The following is a 21,072-nucleotide window of genomic DNA, read 5'->3' on the forward strand; positions in this document are numbered from 1 at the left end:
AGGAAGAAAGTTCCAATAAACTAAACTGACTTGGATAGGAATTTTCCAAAGATTTCCATAACTTTTCATTTATTTTCCAATAAAAAATTATATTTTCCAACCAAATATTCTACTGCGGTTCAATAAATGTTACAAACCCGCATATAATTAATTACAAAATCTACACTACAGATTCTAGTTCTCAACACAGTAATTTTTCCGACTTTTCTCTCCCTCCCACGCCCCAAATCCTTTCGAAGATTCTCAGGATCTCCAAGAGATCTTCAACAGAAAAAATTTTCCATCGAGTCCATCTGTCCCCTCGCAACCGATCTTCATTTTTCGAAATTAGACCAGGACCTGCGTCATACTTTACAGCAACAGATTTTCATGGGAGCAAGCACATATGCCAGCATATAATTCAGGATGTACTCTCTTATCACTGTTTCACTCGCGTCACACGCCCCTCTCAGTATGCAAATCCTTTGAAATAGCACCACACTAAACTGAACATTTCACTTTATTATCATTTTCACTTTATGAATTTATGAAAAAAATATTACACTTATATTCAAACCGATGCCCTACGCTGGTCTCTTCCTGTTTAATATTGAAACTGTGAGATCTGCTTTCGGTGTAAAAATTCATTTTACCCTAGATGCTGGGTAATAGTGACTTTACCATGAAATATCGCTGAGGATTTTTCCACTCTGCATTTTCCCCAGGAAGAATGAGACGATGGGAATAATGAAGGCAACTTACTGGCAAAAGGAGACGGGAATAATAATAGAGGAGATTCTCGACGTAATCGGATCGTCCAGTTTAACGTGATCCACCACCACTGCAATAACGTACCTTTCCGAGGATTTCGAGGTCCAGTACTGTGACCTGTACTGCACAGTTTACTCACGGAATCCTCTTAGATCTTTCGGGGGTGAGGGGGGGGGGGGGGGGCTCACCGTGTATCGAATTTTTTCCAATTTGTGTCGCTGGGATTAATTTATCGACGAATTGGTAAATAAGATGGGAATTTTACGGAATTTAGTTTATTTAGGGGAAATAAAATTGTTTTTTCTACTGCAGGTCCTCCAACCACGAAGATGTGATGGAGCTGGATGACGATGTGTATGGAACAAGGTGATGAGTGTTGTCCTTTATGTCCTTTGTGACTTCGAAAGTGAATATGGAGACCGAACCTTGAAAAATGGTACGTTGGTGAGTCTTAAATTTCATCAGATGTTTTTTTATGGTAACGTCGACTTCTGGATTTGGGAGATGGACCATGAGGGGTAGTTTGAGGGGCTGAGAGAGGTACTACATATCTGGGCATATGCCATGGACTGCCTCCCCGACATTTGTCTGTCATATTTGGCAGATTATCATTTTTACACTGGTGATTTCCCCATAATTTTTCCCCAAACCAAATTGATTGCTGTGGAATCGATTTCACTTATTGCTTCCCTATCATGTACCCCATATTCCACCAGAGTATCTCCACATAAATAAAATATTAAAGTTCATTCGTTCAGTTGAAATGTTCTGATATTTTTTTAATCCTCGTTTACAATCTCATACCACCAAAATATTTACCAAAATGAAAAAATTCTCGGTGAATGAAAAAATTAATTCATTCGGTAAAATTTGTCTCCCGGACAAGCGACTGTTTGGAGGGAGCTTCGCGATGAGGTCAAAGAGCCGGGGAATTTTCAAACAATTCTCCAGTTTAAACCGTAACCAAAACCATTCTCGGCTTTTCATTCGACTTCTCGAGACGAAGATAAAGAAAAATGATGGAGAGACGCGGTCACGTCCGTTTGTGTTTCATGAAAATCTGTGACACAGGCCCCTGACTTTGGATAATGGCCGCTGGCTCGCCCGTCCAGGGATGAGAACTTGAAAGCCACGTTGGGCAGACGTTGGGAATAACGAGGGTGGACAGGTCCTTCGGTGCAGAACCCCTCGGTTTTTGATGTTACATTCCTCTCTCATCCGGTTTTTTTAACATCTCCACACGCTCCAGGGGAGTACCTCGAGTCCAGGTTAGTCTTTTACGGTACCTCAATGAGGGTTTCTTTGTTGCTGAAAGTAGGAGAGAGTGATTACTCAAAAATAATTACCCCCAGATCAAATATTGACCGGTGACGAGGGGCAGTTTCTAATGGAATTTGTTTTTCAGTTGAGTTTTCACTGCATTTCACTTTCTCAGAAACTTTATTTTTTTTATCCCTCATTTTTATTTTCTCCCGTGATCCTTCAACCCGGGGGTGAGAGCTACAACATGGCAAACAGTCGCGAGGAAATTCGTCAAGTCAAAGTTTTCATGGGATTTTCTATTATTTACAAAAATCCGGAGGGATAAGAAAATAATTTAATTCAACTTTTAATTGCATCTCCTCCCTCCCAAGACTTTCCCTCCGACCCTTAATCGTCAGACGTCATCCCAATCAATCAAAACGACTTTCCACCCCTTAAAAATCACCTCAACATTTTTTTCCCCCTGAACTTCCACACGTCACCCCTCACCTGCCTTATTGAGACGTGTAATCGAATAACGATGCACTTATTCACTAATCCCCCGATTATCCTCCGTCGACCGATGATAAACAACCCATTCACCCCTCGCACTGATTATTAACGCAGTAGATTCTATCACTAATTTTTAATTACGGAAAATTCACGAGAGAATTACGAGGAAATCAATTATCGAGGAAAATCCACTAATGCCAGCATAAATTGAAGATTCTAGGGCTATTCGGCCCTCTACCTCGCCCCACCCTCTGACAGATCATAAATTATCCGCTAATAACCTTCGTGTAATGACGTACCGCGGTAACCAGCCGGGGTTATACCGAGTTTTAATGAAAATGACGATGAACCGAATGGTACGCAGATACCACTGTACATTACGAGGGTGCGAGGATCATCATCATCATTAGTTCGATAAAATTTGCTTCAGTAATCTATTCCTCCACTTTGAAAATTCAAAGTACGAGTCCCTCCACTATCAATACAATACAATACAGGACAATTCAATCCCCCTCCCCCTTTCCCCCCCCCCCCCCTTTGATGATAAGCTGAAGAGTGAAATTGAGCATAACAGATACGTATTTTGAAAGTGTAATTCGGTGGATATTGATCACTAGTAGTTTGGAGGGAGTTATTGAGAAACAAATGTGTGGTCAGTGGAGCACATCTGTCTCTATCATAGGTGTGGGATGGATTATGTCGATTCCAAAATCCTGTTCTAGTCTAGTTGTTATATTATTCGGAGTGTTATGTAGACGAGTTGGTGGGCAGATGGTGGAGTTAGTGAGGGGATTATCCGTTGGGTGGGATTTTGAAATATTTTTGAAGCGGAAGTGGGGATTGATCGAGGGAATATTTTTGGGTTATAGAAATTTTCTTAAGGGGACAAAGACATTTTAGTGTAGGGTATAGGATTTTTTTTAGACCTGAAGCAATTAGCAATTAGCAATTATTGTAAAGCAGAAAAGTAATTTTCATTAGGATTTCATTATAAAAATTGTCAGATTTATCTTTCTGTGGATTTATTTTTGGGGGAGTTTTTTTATTAATTTATTTTTGGGATGATTGAACACAAAAAATTGTGAAGAATGAATTGGTACACCGCAACCTCCCAAAATTAACATTTCACCTGTAAATTATTTCAAATTGAATGAATTTTATCTGCAGAACACACCCCACCAGAAAATGTTTAATGCAAGTATTCTCCTGCCTCTGATATTGTTGTCTGAAACTAAGAGTTAGTTTTCAGGAGGTTTCTATTGTGATAAGAAACTTCGTTAGCCCAGATACAAGAGTCAACTTGCCACGAACCAGATATTTGTTCACTGCAATAAGGAGATTTGTGGAGTGGTGGAGGGAGAGGGAGAGTGAGTCTTCCAAGTAAGACGAGGAGATCGAGTGATTCAAATGAAAAAAATTTACTTTTTTCATGCGGATAGATAGGAATTTATTGTCACGGTTTTTGTGGTGTGTTGCAGACGAGCCTGCAACTGGCTATCGCCCAAAAGGCCCATGAGTAATGCAAGTGGCTGTCGCCCAAAGGCTCCCAACTGGCTTCCATTCATCAGGGCACTAGCAGATCGATAAATGCAGAAATTTTGGTAAAAATTCATTGGTAAAAATTTATTTTAAATTCAGGTCCTTCGGGGATTACTTTCCTCTTCTCTCGAATCGAAGAAAATCAGGAGTTTGTCAAACTATCGTATAATAACTGTAGATTCAACAAAAATTATTCTTGCCAAATGTCCATTTTTTTTTATTTTAGAAAAGTGAATATTTATTTTTTCATTTTCTGAGGCTGGGGGGATGTTAAACAAAGAAAAACGTTTGTAACATCAAGAGAATAAACAAAATACAATGAAAATGTATTTTTTAATTTTTTAAATCGACTATAAATAAACAAAAAAACCCGAAAATCGAAGAAAATGTTGAAACTCTTCCTAAACTGTCTCATCCCCCCCAAAAAAAAATCGTACATTATCTGCTACTCCCCTGGAACTAACAAAACTCCCCCAATGATGAACCCACCCCTTTCGCAATCCTCACCACCCCCATCAAAGCATCGAAACTCAAAGTTATGTTATGCATAATTCAGTGTCGTCTCGATCTCTTTGTGCTCAGGTAGATTTCCCATTCCCAATGAATAAATAAACATTGCCATCAACTTCCTACCTGGTTTGATTCAAACATTCTAACGATAGTCACTGAATACCCCAGTTTCCACCGGTGCATCCCCCACGGATGCCTTCTCCACCCCAAATTCCCGATGGATTTTACCTCCCCTGTTTATTACATCACGTTTCAGAGTACAACACAGTATCAGTGTCACTGTGTACAGCATTTGGCTTCTCCCACTGGCTCCCTGTGGGTTACGTACTCATGAGGGGGCTGAGTAGCCGGGGGGGGGGGGGGTGTGGTGGTAGGTGTGGGGGGGAAAGGGGTCGAGGTACGTAACGTCGATTAGCATCGACATTTCCCCCGGCTTCTTCCGATTATGGGAGTTTCGTAGTCGGATAATCCCTTGGATTTTGGTGATACTGGAGAAGTACTCAGGCTGTTAATACGTGAATTTAATTTTCCCACCGGAATCAGAAGATTTATTAAAGCTGGATGAAAATTATTTCACACGGTACGTGGAATTTTCGAGATACTGGTGAATATCTGGACTCAACTAAATGCTGGGGTATTTTTTAAGCCAGGAAACTGGTGAAGTTAGGGGGGGAGTTTGGAGGGGGATGAAGTTTTAAAGTGTCTCAGGTAGTTTTTAAAATAATTAGAAGGGCCGCGAGATGGTGGGGGAGGGGGAGGGTTGGTTGGGGGGGATGTTAATGAATTTAAAATTTTTTTTATTGGGTGCTGGAATGTTGAATCCTTGGAAGGACGAGGGGTGCTCTGGTTTTCGTGAACTGAATTAATTGAATTGTTTTTTCAGTCGAAAGGGGGAGGAGAATTTTTTAGTAATTCGGTAATGACGGGGTGAAGTGGGATAAGTTGAGATTAGTTGACTTGTCTCTCGGAGTTTTTTGGGAATTTTTGGGATCGTGAGGGAGATAGGGAAATTTACCCCTTCGCGAATGAATTTTAATGGTATTTGTCGAGAAGAGGGTGATCGAGGGGGTTGAACATGAATGTAGGGCCTGTGGAGGGCTAAGGGAGGCTGTTATAAGGGCCAGGGTGGATTGACTTGATGAGCACCAACACATTGAATTTCGCGCAACAAATCTCCATTTAAAATTTTTCATGTCAATGAGGGGGTAATAAACTCCTTCTCTACCTTCACATCTTCCCAACCCCTCGTGAGAAACTTTAAACCCTCGAGGGGAGAACTTTTCAAGTGGTTTATCACCGTTAAAAAATCGTGAGTAATTATTCAAAAAGAGAACATGCCCAGTCGAGCGTAATTTACCAGGTGAATCTCGTAACCTCATTTGGGGGAGAAAATTTTCAAAATTAATGCAATTTAACGTGGGGAGGGGGTAAATCAATTGAAATCGCTTGGTGCTGGCTCCAATGGTCGTGTCAATTTTCAGAAAGTCAATTTGAAAGCGTTAATACAATTTCAATGTACGCATTTCGTGTACCGACATTCACGAGTGGACTGAAAATAAAAAAATACGGTGGGAAAAAAAAAAAAAATGTAGCGAAAGAAATTCAACCGAAAATGCTCAATAATGCTGAACACGCAGCCCCCGGGGAATTGTTAGTCAGACCGGAGTGAAGTGGGAATAAAACTGTTATTCAAAAGTTATTTCATGAAAAAAAAAAAATATTCATGTCGATAAAAGTGTTCAAGTGTCGAGCTTTTTTTTTAAATCCTGCCAACCGTGAAATAATAGTATTCCCAGCTTTTTTTAAATATTGCTCGCATTTTTCTGCTTATGGATTATAATTTTTTTCCATTCTCTGTTGCAGGTCCATTTAAATTAGAGTACAAAGCTCACGGAGGACTGAGGATACTTGAAACGGGGACATGAGAGTGCTCGAGAAAAAATGTGAGTGTAGCCGCGGACAGGAGAAATTAAAACGGGAGAATGAAATGAAAAAATTATGAATGGAAAGAAATTTATGAGACGCCGGAGAAAATGGCTCCTGTAATCTGCCATCTTTCACGGAAATCCGGGAGATCGAGGTACTGAATTATTCTCGTAAATCGGCTGTTTCATGGTGTCATTAATTAGTAATTAAAAAAAATGAATTGAAAAATTTTTTCAGGTTTCAGAAATTAATTGGAATTTTTTCAAGTTAATTCGCATTTTTCTAAGGGAAAATTCCTGGAAATCGGGCGCGGTGGTATGAAATGAATTTTTTTTATTGTTAATTGCTATTTCACTTCGGTGAAGCCCGCGACAAAATGAGATATTAATGTATTTTATCCCTCTTTCAGAATTTTCAGCTTTCGCAAATTATGCAGTGAGGCGAGCTCATCCGTGTCACATGCGATTTTCCCGGATGGCAGCGGTTCGCTGCACATTTTGCCGGACGAGTCCTGAAGGGTAGGGGGTGGCTACATATGACTGTTCGAAATACACAAATACCAGTGAAAATCCTGTTGTTTTCGGTGAACCCGGTCGGATGGCGCGGAGAATCTACTTTTCATTCAACCCCCACGGAAAAATTATTGTCTGCCAAAGGTCACCCAGAATTTTCCGGAAAAACCATCGAAAAATCTTCGGAAAATCTCTCTTTTTTCCGCAATGGAATTTTAAGTAAAAATTAGACCTCCAGGGGGTGAACCAAGGGACGAAGATTAGTTCTACCCCAAAAATTAGCCCCTCAAATATAATTTTTCCAACAAAACTTGACCTAAAAAGTCGTTGATTGCCATTTCACCCCACCTTTGGCCCTTTAGAGGTCTAATTTTGACCAAAAATTTATTTTGGGAAAAATATTCTTCAAAACCCTTTTTTATTTATTGGTAGCTGCCTCAGAATTGAAACTTCCTTTGATAGGATAATTAGTATTTAATATTCACTGAATTAATTATTCAGGATTGAGGACAAACCAAGAAATTATGTAGTGATAATCACGTTAGTCATTTAATTACATCAATGGGTTTATTGCGCTGAAAACTGACTTGTTCATTGAATTATGAATTCCAATATTTGTTTGATAACAAGAGGATTCAGTTTTCATTGCGACAATTAATTAAATTGATGGAGAAATTGAAAGAGGAGACTTTTCATAATTACAAGGGCGCCACAAAATTGTTTGCTCTGCGAGTGAAGTATGGAATTGTCGGAATTCGTGGTAATTGTCGGTTTGAAGTATCGATTGTCCAGTAGTGAGTGACCACTATAAATAATCGAGCTCACAATCATTTACGTTGAGTTCATGTAATTAATTAATTATTTGTAGTTAATCACTGTGTCAGTCATTGAACGATTTTTATTTTCTTCAGTGGTCACTTATATCGAAAAATGCAATATTTATCGAACACGGGGATCAATATAGTCCTGGGAATTATGGGATGCGAGTTTTATTGGAGACATCAATTCATTTTTGGGGAGACAGGAGTTTGCAAACAATTTTATCGAACTGTTCGTTTAAATATCAGTATCTCCATTTGATTACCAATTTTCGAATCCATTTTGGAGAGTCGAGTAACAATTGAAAATGCAATTACATGGGTGGCATGATTTGAACGATTCACTGATTAAATTTCTCTGGTGATCGGATTTTTTAGCAATCAAAATTAACAAATGAAAATGTGATGAGTTTTTTCTGTTAAAAATTATTTGAGCGAAAAAAAATATAAATCAAATTTTTACCAGAACACCAGAAAATTTTAATGGATCTTCAATCTATTTATATTATTCCCAAGGGTTGAAACCCCTCCCCCTTTGAATTCTTCAGCTACCCCTAATATTTATTCACAATTATTTATTTAATTATCTCATTGAAAAAAACAAATAAAATGAAATTTTCGCCAGAACATCAAAAAATTTTAATGGTACATCAATTTAGAAGGATTGTTCTCAAGGGTTGAAACCCCTCCCCCTTTGAATTCTTCATTTACCCCACAACATTTATCTATTCCTCATTATTTTCCCTCTCCTCCCCTTTTTCCCACCGAGTCCACACCTCAAAGTCCTCAATCGACCGAAATTCTCGTTGAATTAACTCCCCCTCCCCTTCCCACCCCCATTCACAAATCCAAGCAACACTTTTTCCACCCTTCACACGAGACGAAGAGAAGATTGCTTGATAGGAGACAGTAGTTTTCTCAAGATGCACACCATATCCTTCTTCGTGTCTTTCCAAGACGTAATGGCCGACTAGTCCCGGGGCTGCACTACTCGTACAGCGGACGACAGTCTGCCACGTTTTAAAAGGGAATAAGAAAGGGGAGAAGCCGAAATAAGAGGGAAAAAAAAAAGAAGGAATTTATATGGAAAAGAAAAGCCAGGGAGAATAGCTGGGCTTCCTCGGGCAATTTCTACCGTCCATTGCCTCGTTTCATTTTTTTTTTCTCCTCTTTTCTCAACTGTACACTTTTCGCACCAATTCAAAAACATGGTGGCTATGTGTGCGAGTCGGGGGTGGAGACGGGGGGGGGTCGAAAGAAAAATGAGAATGTTGAGCGAGGGTTAGGTAGCGCATTCCCAGGGTAAAAGTTTGAGGATCATTTGCTGGAGGTAGTTCAGTTGGATTTGTTGGCTAGACGGGTGGAGATCGAGGGGTGGGGGTGGGTGGGGGGGGGGTGAAGTTTACCTTCCTGAAGCGTTGAAAATCTCGGAGGAAATCTTTTCCCTATTTGCAGCGCTTAAAAGTCGACGCAAACTCGAAATTGTGCAATTTTCATCAGTTTTATTTCAGTTTTAGGGGAGGATTTTTTTTAGCGAAAGGGGTGAGAGACGGTTGAGCAGTTTTCCGATGAAAATGGGGGTTAGGGGAGGGGAATTAATTGATGAATATTGATCTCAAGAAAGATGGTGAGAGAAAAAATTTTCCGCCGTCCGATGAAAATTGTTTATTCAGTTGGAAAAATAGGAAATTTCAGGTGGTGAGGGGGGTGTTTTCAGGGGTTGGAAAATCCTCGGTGCAAAATTGGACGAATGAAAAATGAATGAAATGTGAAAGGAAAATGAAAAAGAGATGATGCCGGTAAGAGCCGACGCTAAAAAATTTCCCAGTAAAAAGCAAATCCCTTAATGCACCCAACAAAGTCTCTGTTCGCATGAAATTCCGGGAAAAACAAAAATTTTCATCGTATTTTATAATCCACACTTTGTGTTTTTCCGTTACACTTTCTTTCCAGTTATTTTTCCTTTTGTGATACTCTATTTTCTGTTTTTTATACCTCATAGGGATCCAGTGGGAGCGCCAGCAGTTGGTGGTGGAGATATCGTAGGGAGCAATAGCGACTGTAGTCCACCCAATGCACAAAACTCTGTACTGCATCGTTACGTTTCGTTTCGCATAGTGACAAAAGCCGCCTGTATAAATTCCCTGCAGACTGCGGGTACACATTGAAATTGAAAAGAAGTAACGGCGGTCGAGTGGGCGTAACGAAAAATTTTCAGAAAAAAAAACAAATGGCCCGAACCAGAGTAAGGGGTGGGGGATGAAAATGGGAAGGTTCAAAGGCATCTGGAGGGTGTAATCGAATGAAGTATGAGTGGAGTTATTCTGTTGTGTGGAGATAAATCAGTCATGAGTTTGGTGAATGGGCAGTTCATGAGTTGTTTATTCGATCGGGTCTGACTTGTCTCGGGGAAAAGGCTTTATCTACTTTTGGGTTTTTTTGGGAATCTTTGGGGATTAAATTTATTATATTTATTATCACGTCTTTACTCTATTTATCCATTCGCAGTCAACCCAATATTCGGGAAAAATTACCGAACAGTTACGAGTTTTTCCAGTCAACTTTCAATAAAAATTTCAAAACGTTCCAGAAAAAATATGAAACAAATTTCGTAATTCCATAATTTCATAATTTTGATTAAATTCATTTTTTACTGTTTATCAGATTATTTTCTCTTCATGTGACTTATCCCAATGTCCTCAATTCCTCTCTTGCACCCCTACAAAAATTAATTACCACCGACACATTCCTTCACGAATAACATAAACATTCCCCAATTTTCCCTAAATATCTCTCTTCAACTGCACCCGGAGACACTAAAAATGAAAAGACAACTCCCCACGGAATAAAAGACTCGAATATAATCGAATAACAACCAACACAGTACCTGTTAGTTGGTACCACTGGACATTTTGCAGTGTGACTGTTGCTTCATCCCCTCTTCAATAAACAAAAAACGCAAATCCAATAGTGAGGAAGGATTTTCGTTATTTGCTCGATCAACACACCCACCAAAAGGGCTCCAACGTGCACATCTCCCTCAGAACTTCGCCGATATTTCCCTCTGTGAAAATGTAAATTGAAATATTCGCATGGATGGTACCTACAAAGCTCCCTCCCTCAATATTAATTTCTGCGAACGTAGATGAACCCCAGGGATGAACGTACACGATAAAAGTTTCATTACAATTCTTCTTAGACCCCGGGAGTTTCGCTCTCTGATAAAATTAAATAGAACGGAAAAATGGATTTTTCGAGTATGTAATATACTCCCCGAGGGAAAATGAAATTTTCCGGGGACCCAGGGAGCATCATTGACCCGTGAGTTACCGAGAATATTCAATTTTAGGGGAGGGGGCGTTCGCCGGAAAGTATCGAATCGATTTCTCTCGAAGGAAATTACATTTTATTTCGACAATCGAGACAAATCGTCATTTTACCAAATAAATCAGGCTAAACCTCTTATTCATCGTTCATCCCCCCTCAATCCTCTCCATTAAGATTTCCCTCGTAATTTTCCCCAAACAAATGCCGCCCCTATCAACAATTCTTTTTCTCTCCTCTCCCCTCCTCCCCCTCTCCCATTCTATCTAACGAGCCTCTCCACGATCATTTTAGATTGAATGACCAACTCATAAGATTCCTCTCCCCCTCCCCTCCCCCCTCCTCGGCCGTCTATTATCCCATGTATCAGCCACACGAGCATTGACTGTCCCACAAGTCCCTTTCCAACTCAACAATGCATTCTTTTTCCCTACCAACAGTCATGTTATGCTGGACTATAAGGGATTTCACCCATCGGAGTGAGTGTTAGCGTCGTGCGCCACGACGATACCATAGAATACGACAACGCGCGGGTGTAAGCGCACCGAGGTCCAGCTAAAATTCACTGTGAGAGTGTTTCAGAGTGCTCTACGACTTCGGCGCGTTCACATCCGCTGGGTAATAACTAAAAGTCTGACATTCAAAAATCGTGTAGCGCGAAAAAATTGAGAAAATCACGTGACGGAATATCGATTGAGAGAATTTAATGAGTTGAGGTAATAAAAAATCGAGGCGATTTGAATTTTATTATAGATAATAGGAGTTGTTGTAAACAATTGGTCGGCTGTTTTTACACTCAACTTGCGATTTTTTGCAATCCTTGATTTTTGTAATTAATTGAAAATATTGGGTTGATTGGATCCCATATTTTCCGGATTTTTTAACGAATGAATGGCGAGTGCGGAAAAGTTCAGTGAAATCGTGTGTTGACACAGGTCGTGGGCCCTCGTGTGATGTGAAAATAAATCGTGTATGAATTTTTTGAATGACATTGTTTTTTGTCAGTGATACGTGGGTGAAGTGCAGAGGGTTCGAGAGGGTTTGATGAAAATAGTTTTGTTTTTTTTTTCGGAATATAAATTGGCGTGCGTCGGGCAATCTCTGCATTCGCCAGTTGTACTGTTTTTTTTTTCATCTCGACAGACTCCACAAGTGCACTAGAGGCATCAGTGTAGGTGTAGACAAGTGTGGGTGAAGGGGGGAAGGGAATCGCGTTCGATTGTATTTGCAAACTGGGAATAAGCGAGAGACGGGGATTTTTTCAATTGCATCACACGATTTGTTTTTTGATTTTTTTCCGCTTCACTGGCAACTGATTTTTACTTCTTCCCGGGAATAGCCGACCGTTGGACGGGGGGAGGGCGGGTTGTAACGGCCGCATCAACGGGACAACGGACAATTTACGATGTATTAAAAATATAAAAAATCATCCTTACCCTGGGGTAATAGAATTAAGACTGCTAGTGGGACAATAATTCGGAGGAATTGCTACTGAGCACTGCCGTTACTTTTAAGGGTCGTGATCGATCTGTGGGGGAGGGGAGGTCGGCTTTTACGGGGTAATATCGTGTATTTGCCGGTGGAAAAAAGAAAAAAAAATCCGGGGACTGTTGGAAATTGTTTCAGTGACTTTTTATTGTCGGAGTGATCAGCTTTCAATTTTATCGAAGGGGGAGACGGATTCAGTGATCATGAAGTGGTGGACAATTGTTATTTTTTTTGCTGGCTCCACGTGGGCGGGAAACACCATCGACGGATCCAGGTGCACGGATATACAGACGCAGAAGGATTTGGACCTCGATGGGGTGAGATAAATATTTTTTTTTTTTAATTTTTCCGGGGGAGTACGAGATTCCCCGAAATTCCGGTGATTTTCTCCTGACGATCGAACGCGCTGAATGACGCGAATTAAAAATCAAGTGAGAAATCAAATGTTCAAATATCCTGATATATTTTCACTCACCACAACATCATAAATATCATAATAAATCAATCGGTTTTCCTTTGACTTTATCAACTCACCGGAAAAAATCACCCCTTTGTCCTCGTCGACTAATCGACAAATCGCAGTACTAATGGATTGGAAACAGCAAATTCCCCCCCTCTCTCCTCCCATCTATGGCAACAATTTTCATAAACAAAGAGATGATATCTCGTCCCATTCTGATAATTAATAAAACAATTCCAGTTGATGCGCGATTTATCCCCTGGAAAATATCAAATTCAATTCGGCTACACAACGATTGAAGTAGACGTACCGCAGACAGACAATTATTAAATTATTCCCTAATGAATGATCACAGAAATTGGCGTGAGACGTGCAGCGATGAAATGGACTCATTAAAATTGCTGATATCATGACAAATGCATCCCTGGTAATCACACCCTTCCAATTCCCAAAGAAATTCATCTTGAAATTCCAAAAAGTGATGTCTTCCGCTCACTACCGGAAGTACTCACCCACAGGAAATAATTTTATTAAAATCTCAAGCTCGACCGAAAATAGTATGAATCAATATGTCATCCAGGACAGTGAGGTGAGGTGGAGCCGATTGGGTGAGGGGGGTGGGGGTGGGTGGAAAAGCTCTGAGGAGGGATAGAGTCGCATAATTTATTCGCACAGAGAGATTCCAACTCAATAGATTCAGCAATACGTTTTTCATCGCATATATCCGTCTGACTGGATTTATCACTTCAAACGCTAATCTCCTTAAAACATTTGAGGAATTTTTTACCTTTGAGGGATCAGGCGATTGCCGAGGTGAGGGATGAGGGGGGAGAAAGATCGGAAAGAATTTCTTCAATACTTCAATTCAGGGTAAACTCTGTTTGACGGCTTTTGCTTCCACGTGGAAGCTCAGCAGACGTTTAAATTGATATTGTGATTTGTTTTGTGTTCGGTGAGCGCTGGAAAATGCGAGAAAATAATTTTCTCCGATGATTTTTAACTGGAAACTGTCCGGGAAATTGGGGGAATGAAAATCTTGTGTGGAGGTGGTAGGTGGACTGTCTGCCGGTTTTGTCAGCTCATTTTTAGAATTTTAATTTGAATAATTACTGGTCTGGGTAATTATTGTGGGACGTCGGGTGGCAGGTGAGTTATTACTCGGTGATGTTCCATCGCAGGTGAAAAATCCTGGTAAAAATATTGAAGGATAGGGTGGAGAAGATTTTCACGACAAATAATAGTTTTCGTCGTACTTCCGGCCACAGTACCCTCTCGACTCCGCCCTTACTTTATTCCGTCACCTCTTTTATACCCGGCTCATCAGGGTGAGGCGCAGCCCCGGCAAAAGCCTCTCCTCAGAATCTACTTTTACTAACGTCCACGGGAATATGCCACCTCCTCAGATTTTTACCACCACTTTTATCCAGAACGAGCGTCACTCCAATACCCCAACCCCTTTCCATAACCAGAGAAGAAAAAAAAAGTGAGGGGCGGGGGTGGAAAAATAAAGTTTACCTCGTTCACTTGGCGATGCGTCATTTTTTTACCCCTCATAATTCATCCATATTTTTTGCTTCTGGTTTTATTGAGTCTTATTAATGTCGATAATAAATTTTTTACGGCCGCATCGATATTGACGGCAAACTGATAGGCAATTTTAGGGGGTTTAATTTGTCTGTTAAATTTTTACATTCGCCATATTTGAAGATCTTCCAGAAATCTGCGGAGAAATCATTGAAATATCGAAAAACGTCTCTGATGACCTAAAGAATTTTTTTGGAAAATATTGTGAACACAAATTGTTTTTCGAAAATCGTCAAAATAATTTTTCCCGATCATCGGGGAGATCTTCTGAAGATCTTGCGATCATTCACTCGAAGATTTGTGTACGATCTTCGGTGGAAGAAAGATTTTCCACCCAAAAGAGCAAGAATTTTGATCAACTTTGCAAAGTTTTTCTACAAATTTTTCCTCTGCGTATAGAAGATTCACAATTAACCCGAAGAATTAATCAAAAACTTTGTGAGTTAATTTTCCCAACCCCTGCACCACCAATTACCCCCGCAAATTGAGAATCTCCACTCCATTCTGCACTTTTATTCACTTTTCGTTACCACCAGGCACGAAAATTAAATACATAAATTGGGGAAAGCGTTTTTCCAGCGAAATACGAGCACCCCATCCCCCTCTGTATGAACTCCCTCTCCACCCCCAGCATCCTCGTTCTCCTGAAGAGATTTTGACTGTAAAAAACGAGGAGCTCGTTGTCAGCTTCCGGTCTTACGACTAGCTGCGTGTACGTGACGTCAATTTGGAATGCTCTCGGGGTGAAAGGAGAGACGGCTTGAGTTCGTAATAAATGAGTCAGGCTAAAGACCCGACAAGACGCCGAATGAAACTGGAAGAGGACGGAATTTCCTTCCCCCGAAAATGGAATACGAAATTGTGTAAAAAAATTGCCGTCTCAATTTACTTCATCGAGTGACAGCAACACGATTCGGATACGTCAGTGTGCGATTTCGGTGGATGTGGGGGAGTGTACTTGACTCTAGACACTACCGCGCATCAGATCCCGTGCGATTTAAGACGAAAAATTGGGAGGAAAAATTCTGAGGAGTTTTGTCAACCCAAAATCAAATACGGAATTGTGTGAACGAGAGTTTACTTGACTCTAGACACTACCGCGTATCAGACCCCATGCGATTTAAGACGAAAAATTGGGAGGAAAAATTCTGAGGAGTTTTTTCAAGCGAAAATCGACTACGGAATTGAGTGAATGAGAGTTTACTTGACTCTAGTCACTACCGCGTTCTCCAAGTCTATGTCATTTACGAAATTGTACAAAACATTTCAGCCTCAATTTACTTCATCGAATGACAGCAACAACAACACGATTTGGATACGTCAGTGTGCCATTTCGGTGGATGTGGGTGCGTGTACTTGGCTCCAGACACTACCGCGTTCTCAAAATTGAAGTCATTCAACACGGAAAATTAAAAATATGAAGTGAAAGACGCATTTCCCTCACCTGATAATGGAATCCAAAATAGCGTGACCATATTCCACTGGCAATTTATTTTTTGGAATGCGGAAAAAGTGACTTTTCCGCACGACTCCTCCTTTATCATTTAATCATTCATCTGCTAACACAATGTGCTGGCACGGAACAGACATGCTAGAGACGTACTCTCAGACGATTAGCATAAGCCACGTTTAAAATCCATGCACTGAATATAAAGCATTGCTTCCCTCACCCTGTCATCCCTCAGTACAATCTCACCCCGTGCTTAAACTGGGAGACGAGTTATGGGCAAGCTGTTGCGAGAAATGAACGAATGAGGGCGCCTGTCGATGTATTGTTCACCCCTTTCCTCGGCGAAGCCTTCCGAAACAAGACGCCCTCTCTTTTGCGATGGAACTTCGTACTGCGCTGGGATTTATGAACGTGAAATCATTCTCTGAGATTTATGGAGAAACCCCACCCCCTCTTCAACCCCAAATACTCACTTCTTTCGTTGTATCACATTTTGTCTGAATCTGTCGGACAGATGACGATTATCATTCCGTAATTTGTCCTCCAAATATTCGTTTCTCAAATTTTTCCCATTAATCTGCAAATTGCCCTCTCACTCTTCGCTACAATTAAAAAAAATCCAATCAGTAATTAAATAAATTGGTAATTATCACCTCTGAAATTTGGAACTGCGATGAAATTGATTTTTTTTTCATCTGTAACGCGTCGTTCTAACGCAATTAAATTTCTCCCTGCGTTACCCCACCGTCAAAACCTCCAGCAAACGACTCCCCCATTCCGGGTAAACAACGTTCCCCCAAATGATATGAAATTTCACACCCGTTAAATTGACCCACGTCGACAAGGGTCTCCTCGTCCCGCTTTAATCGACCCCGAGGACGATCTTAACAAGGTCGGGGGTGAACTACGTGTGTGAAATGTCTGAGGAAATTTAGGTGAAGGCCAATGGGGTGCAACCCCATTGGCGATGGGGGGTGGAGAGACAAGAGGCTGATACAAGGGGCCAAAGCACCCGTCGAGACTTCTCCTCGGTTAAATGGCACACGTGCAAATGCGTCAGATATTACGGAAACATTCGCATTCCGACCTCAGACGTCCCTGCGACCCGGGGGAAAATGCTGCCGGTGTTTCCGGACGATTGAATGGAACAAGTGCCATTGAATTGTGGAGTAAGTAGGGAAGGATGTTCTGTTGTCAGACAGGGGGTGGAAAATGAGTCGAGGGAGCAGGTGGATGTAATGCAGAGCAGACGTTGCGTTCCCTGATTTCTTCCTGTGGGACATTGTCCTGATTCTCGGACGGTAATTAAAGGGTTATTCGACTGATTGTGGAAAGTGTACAATTTTTATTGGTGAGGGGGTGGGTTTGATGCCTAAGGGAGGTCAGGTGGTGTTTCTGGTGAATTTAAAAGTGAATTTCTATGGTTTCCGGTGGCTAGAAAAATTTCTCCCCCAGAATTGTTTGATTTTTTAATTTAATAGTAATTAATATAATTAATTGGTTTCGGATGACGTCTGTGTTGAGAATTCGGGAGGACTTCGGTCTTCGCATTCTGCACGTCAGGAAAATGTGACGGTCATGTGGTTCGGTGGTACATATATGCTATGTATTCAATATATATGTGAAGTGTTTCATTTTTTTCAGCGGTACAGGCACTTCTCCTGACTCAGTATCATTTATCCTCTGGGGTTGGGTGCGACCGGGTGATTCAGTCCCATCGTTCCCTGGAATGATTGATGAGTCACATTGCCATCAATTAATTTATTGACAATCCATCAAAGGTTAATTCCCACTGTCTGATCATGCTCATTTCTAATTTTTGGACGAATACAATTGTCCTTGGAATGTCGTCAGGTGTTTTAACAATAATTATGGTAAATTAAGAGCCGGGATAATTTGAATAATATTATAGATGTGCTTTGATGTGCACTCGCTCGCTATTTATATTTTTCCTCCGCAGAAGGAAATATTTATATTTTTCCTCCGCAGTAGAAAATATTTATATTTTTCTTCCACAATAGGAAATATTTATATTTTTCCTCCACAATAGTAAATATTTAGCAAAAAGCTCTTTCCTTAATTTTTCTTCAGAGCTATGAATCCTCGATCGATGTGCTCATCCCCTCGGAGCTGGATCAGACCCAGATATAGGACAACGGGGACAAAAAAATTGACAGCATTTCTTTCTTTGAGATGGCGTGCGCTCCAGTGCTAGGGCACACGGTTTTATATCCAAGAACGATGACTATCAATTCCTCATCCTCGAACTATCTTTCATCACTGCACATTTCTCCCATTCAACCTGCACCTCAATTTTCCCGACACGCGAGGAGTCGTCGATGAAAAAATCATTCACCCTGACATGTTCAACACACGGAGAGGAGATATTCCGTAAAAATTACGGAGCTCTCAGTCCGAGGAGGGGAAATTTGTTCTGAAGATCTTTCGGGGATCTTCAAGGGATGATCACCAATTCCAAGCCCGGAAACCTGGCGACTGCACCACTGGAGTAATTCAGCGGTCGTTTGCTGGACAGTTCAGGTGAAATTATTGGACTGGGGACCAGATGTCCCTGGGATGTCCCTGAAATTTACTCCGGCCGCGGGCATGATATTTACGGCTGTCAGTGGTGGAGAATTTTACTCGTAGAAAAGTTGAATACGCAAACCACACAACAAATTCCAAAAGCCCACGGCTAAAAGCTTGGACACGGTATAACTGAAGTTGGTGGGAGAATTCAGTGGGGATTCTACACTCGGTAAAGCGTTTTCGTAACGTCAGAACTTTCTACTTTTGCCAGAATTATACATTTTCATCATACCTTGTCTTATCACAGTCGACATTATGAGGTACCACCAAATATTGTCATTTGAGGGACCAAACAGGGGATGTCATCATCGCTTTGCAAAACATCCGGAAAAAACTTTTTACAAAAATTCTTTTAAAACCAAAAAAATCACACAAATCTTCAGACGATAAATTCTTCTGCAAAAACTCATCATTAAAATCTCCGGAAAATAATTGTGTCGAATATATTTTTGAGAGACCGTTTTTGTCTGAAGATCTTCAAAAAAATTAATTTTCCAAAAATGATTGAATAATAAATAGTTTTTGATCGAATTCGTCTTGTGGAATTTTTTTTTTATCATCAGAAGGCTCTTGAGGTTCTTTGAAGGGTTTTTAAAAATATTTTTGGGAAATATTTCATGGAATATTGTTCTTCGCGGAAAGGAAGAGGAAATTGTAAAATTAAAGACTTCACTTGATTTAATTTCAACTCGTCTGTGCACAAGCGAGAATATTACCGAGTGATTTCGTTTGTGATCGTTTTCCAATGAAGCGAAATGAAAATAGTTGATGCAAATAATACAGTCTCCAAGGGCCATAGAATATCTGAAGAATTTTTCCAGTCAATGTACTCTCGATTGTAACTGAGGGTCGATGAACTGTCCCTTTGACCAGCCGAGGGAAAATCGAAGGTCCTCTTGCGAGCATAAAATTCCACGGACGCTAAACATGCCCAGTTACACTGTACATTCGAGACAGGTCTCTCCTTAGGGGAGGATAAAATAAAATAGGGGATGAATACTGTATAGAGAGGTGAAGAACGAGCGTTAGATACTTTCCTATAAGGAGACCATATACATTAACTATGTGCCCATGTGGTATACCATATATTACACAAAATAGTCCCATAATTTATCTGACGGGCCCCTCCAGACGGAGGGAGACTTTGGATAAAAATCAGACTCCGAAGAATAATTTTTGGGACAAAACTACCCTTCGTCCCTCATCCTGCCCTTCGGACGTCCAATTTAGCCCTAAAATTTATTTTTCTGCAGATCAGGCAAATCCATATTGCCCCACTCTTCCCAAAACATATTTTCCCTTTCCCCGATGTCATTCCGTCAATATTGATTTATTTCACCCCCCGCCACCCCCGCAAATTCCCGCGTCTGAGAGAAGAACAAATGAAAATTTCTCTCCCCTCCGAATAATCAATAAAACAATTCATCAAAAGTCATAAACTCCCCATCACAATTCCACCCTCGAATATTCGATAATTATCGGAAAGAATGAATCCCCATATTTTCAATATTTCCCCCTGCGATGGAGAATCTTCACCCCGAGACCCAATTTCCATAGTATCTGATAGGCACATCGGAGGGTACCATCCTCTCATCCCCGATAAGCACATTAAACCATCGATTTCCAACCGTCGCACAGCCCCTTCTCCCCTCCACCCCTCGTCCTCTCTCAACCCCTTGAAGCCACTCAAAATAAAGTCTAGAGTTGTGAAGCTAAAACGTCGACGAATCGCGTGAGTCAAGTTGTTCCTCCCCCACACGGAGACAAATATTTAGTAAAATTTATGGAATTATGCTCCCATATTCCACTAGAATATTTATCTCTGTGTATTGTGAAATGTAATAAATAATTAAGTAAAGTCCTTTCTGTTTATGATTATCAGTAGCTACAGCAGCTCATACCCTAATTTAATTTTCTTTAGTACAGTCATCGACTTTAGCAGTTCGATTCAATTATTTAATAAATAGACGAGAGAAAATTTTGGTGAACATTAGACCTCCAGGGGGTGACATGAGGGACGAGGATTAATTTTATCACACAAATTAGCCCCCCAAGTCTAATTTTTCTAATAAAACTTGACCTAAAAAGTCGTTGATTGTTATTTCATCCCACGTTTCACTCTCTAGAGGTTTAATTGTCATCAAAAATTCTTTCCGTGTAATAAAATTATATACATAATCATAATATCATCATGTCTAACAATATTTATAACAAAGTCAACAGATAATGCAGAATTTTATTTAAAAAAATTAATGCTTTATCAACTTTAAGACAATTAAAATTGATAATTACAAAAAATTCACTAAATTTCAATTAAACCTCAGGTGTTATTCCCCTCCCTGTCATTTTCCCTTTTTTGGGAACTTT

General features: G+C 40.4%; 1 protein-coding gene and 1 long non-coding RNA gene across 4 annotated transcripts in view; both read left to right on the plus strand.

Annotated features, from left to right (window-relative positions):
* Nucleotides 1-945: 945 nt before the first annotated feature.
* LOC135170758 (uncharacterized) lies at nt 946-8,554 on the plus strand. The gene is made up of 7 exons (XR_010300430.1): nt 946-993; nt 1,063-1,194; nt 1,822-2,018; nt 3,984-4,106; nt 6,418-6,634; nt 6,718-6,795; nt 6,890-8,554. It is a non-coding gene; the product is annotated as an uncharacterized LOC135170758 (long non-coding RNA).
* Nucleotides 8,555-11,531: 2,977 nt separating this feature from the next.
* Nucleotides 11,532-21,072, plus strand: part of LOC135171113 (uncharacterized) — a 43,197-nt gene continuing 33,656 nt past the window's right edge. Inside the window, exons 1-2 of one of the 3 annotated variants that reach the window (XM_064137453.1) lie at nt 11,532-11,613; nt 12,761-12,939. In XM_064137453.1, coding sequence (XP_063993523.1) covers nt 11,550-11,613; nt 12,761-12,939 — 243 coding nt within the window. In that variant the 5' untranslated portion in view covers nt 11,532-11,549. Of the gene's footprint in view, nt 11,614-11,638; nt 11,851-12,760; nt 12,940-21,072 lie in introns of those variants that run through there. The other 2 variants (XM_064137455.1, XM_064137454.1) reach the window with 2 other exon arrangements.

Source organism: Diachasmimorpha longicaudata, chromosome 18 (assembly GCF_034640455.1).
Source record: "Diachasmimorpha longicaudata isolate KC_UGA_2023 chromosome 18, iyDiaLong2, whole genome shotgun sequence".
Classification (NCBI taxonomy): domain Eukaryota; kingdom Metazoa; phylum Arthropoda; class Insecta; order Hymenoptera; family Braconidae; genus Diachasmimorpha; species Diachasmimorpha longicaudata.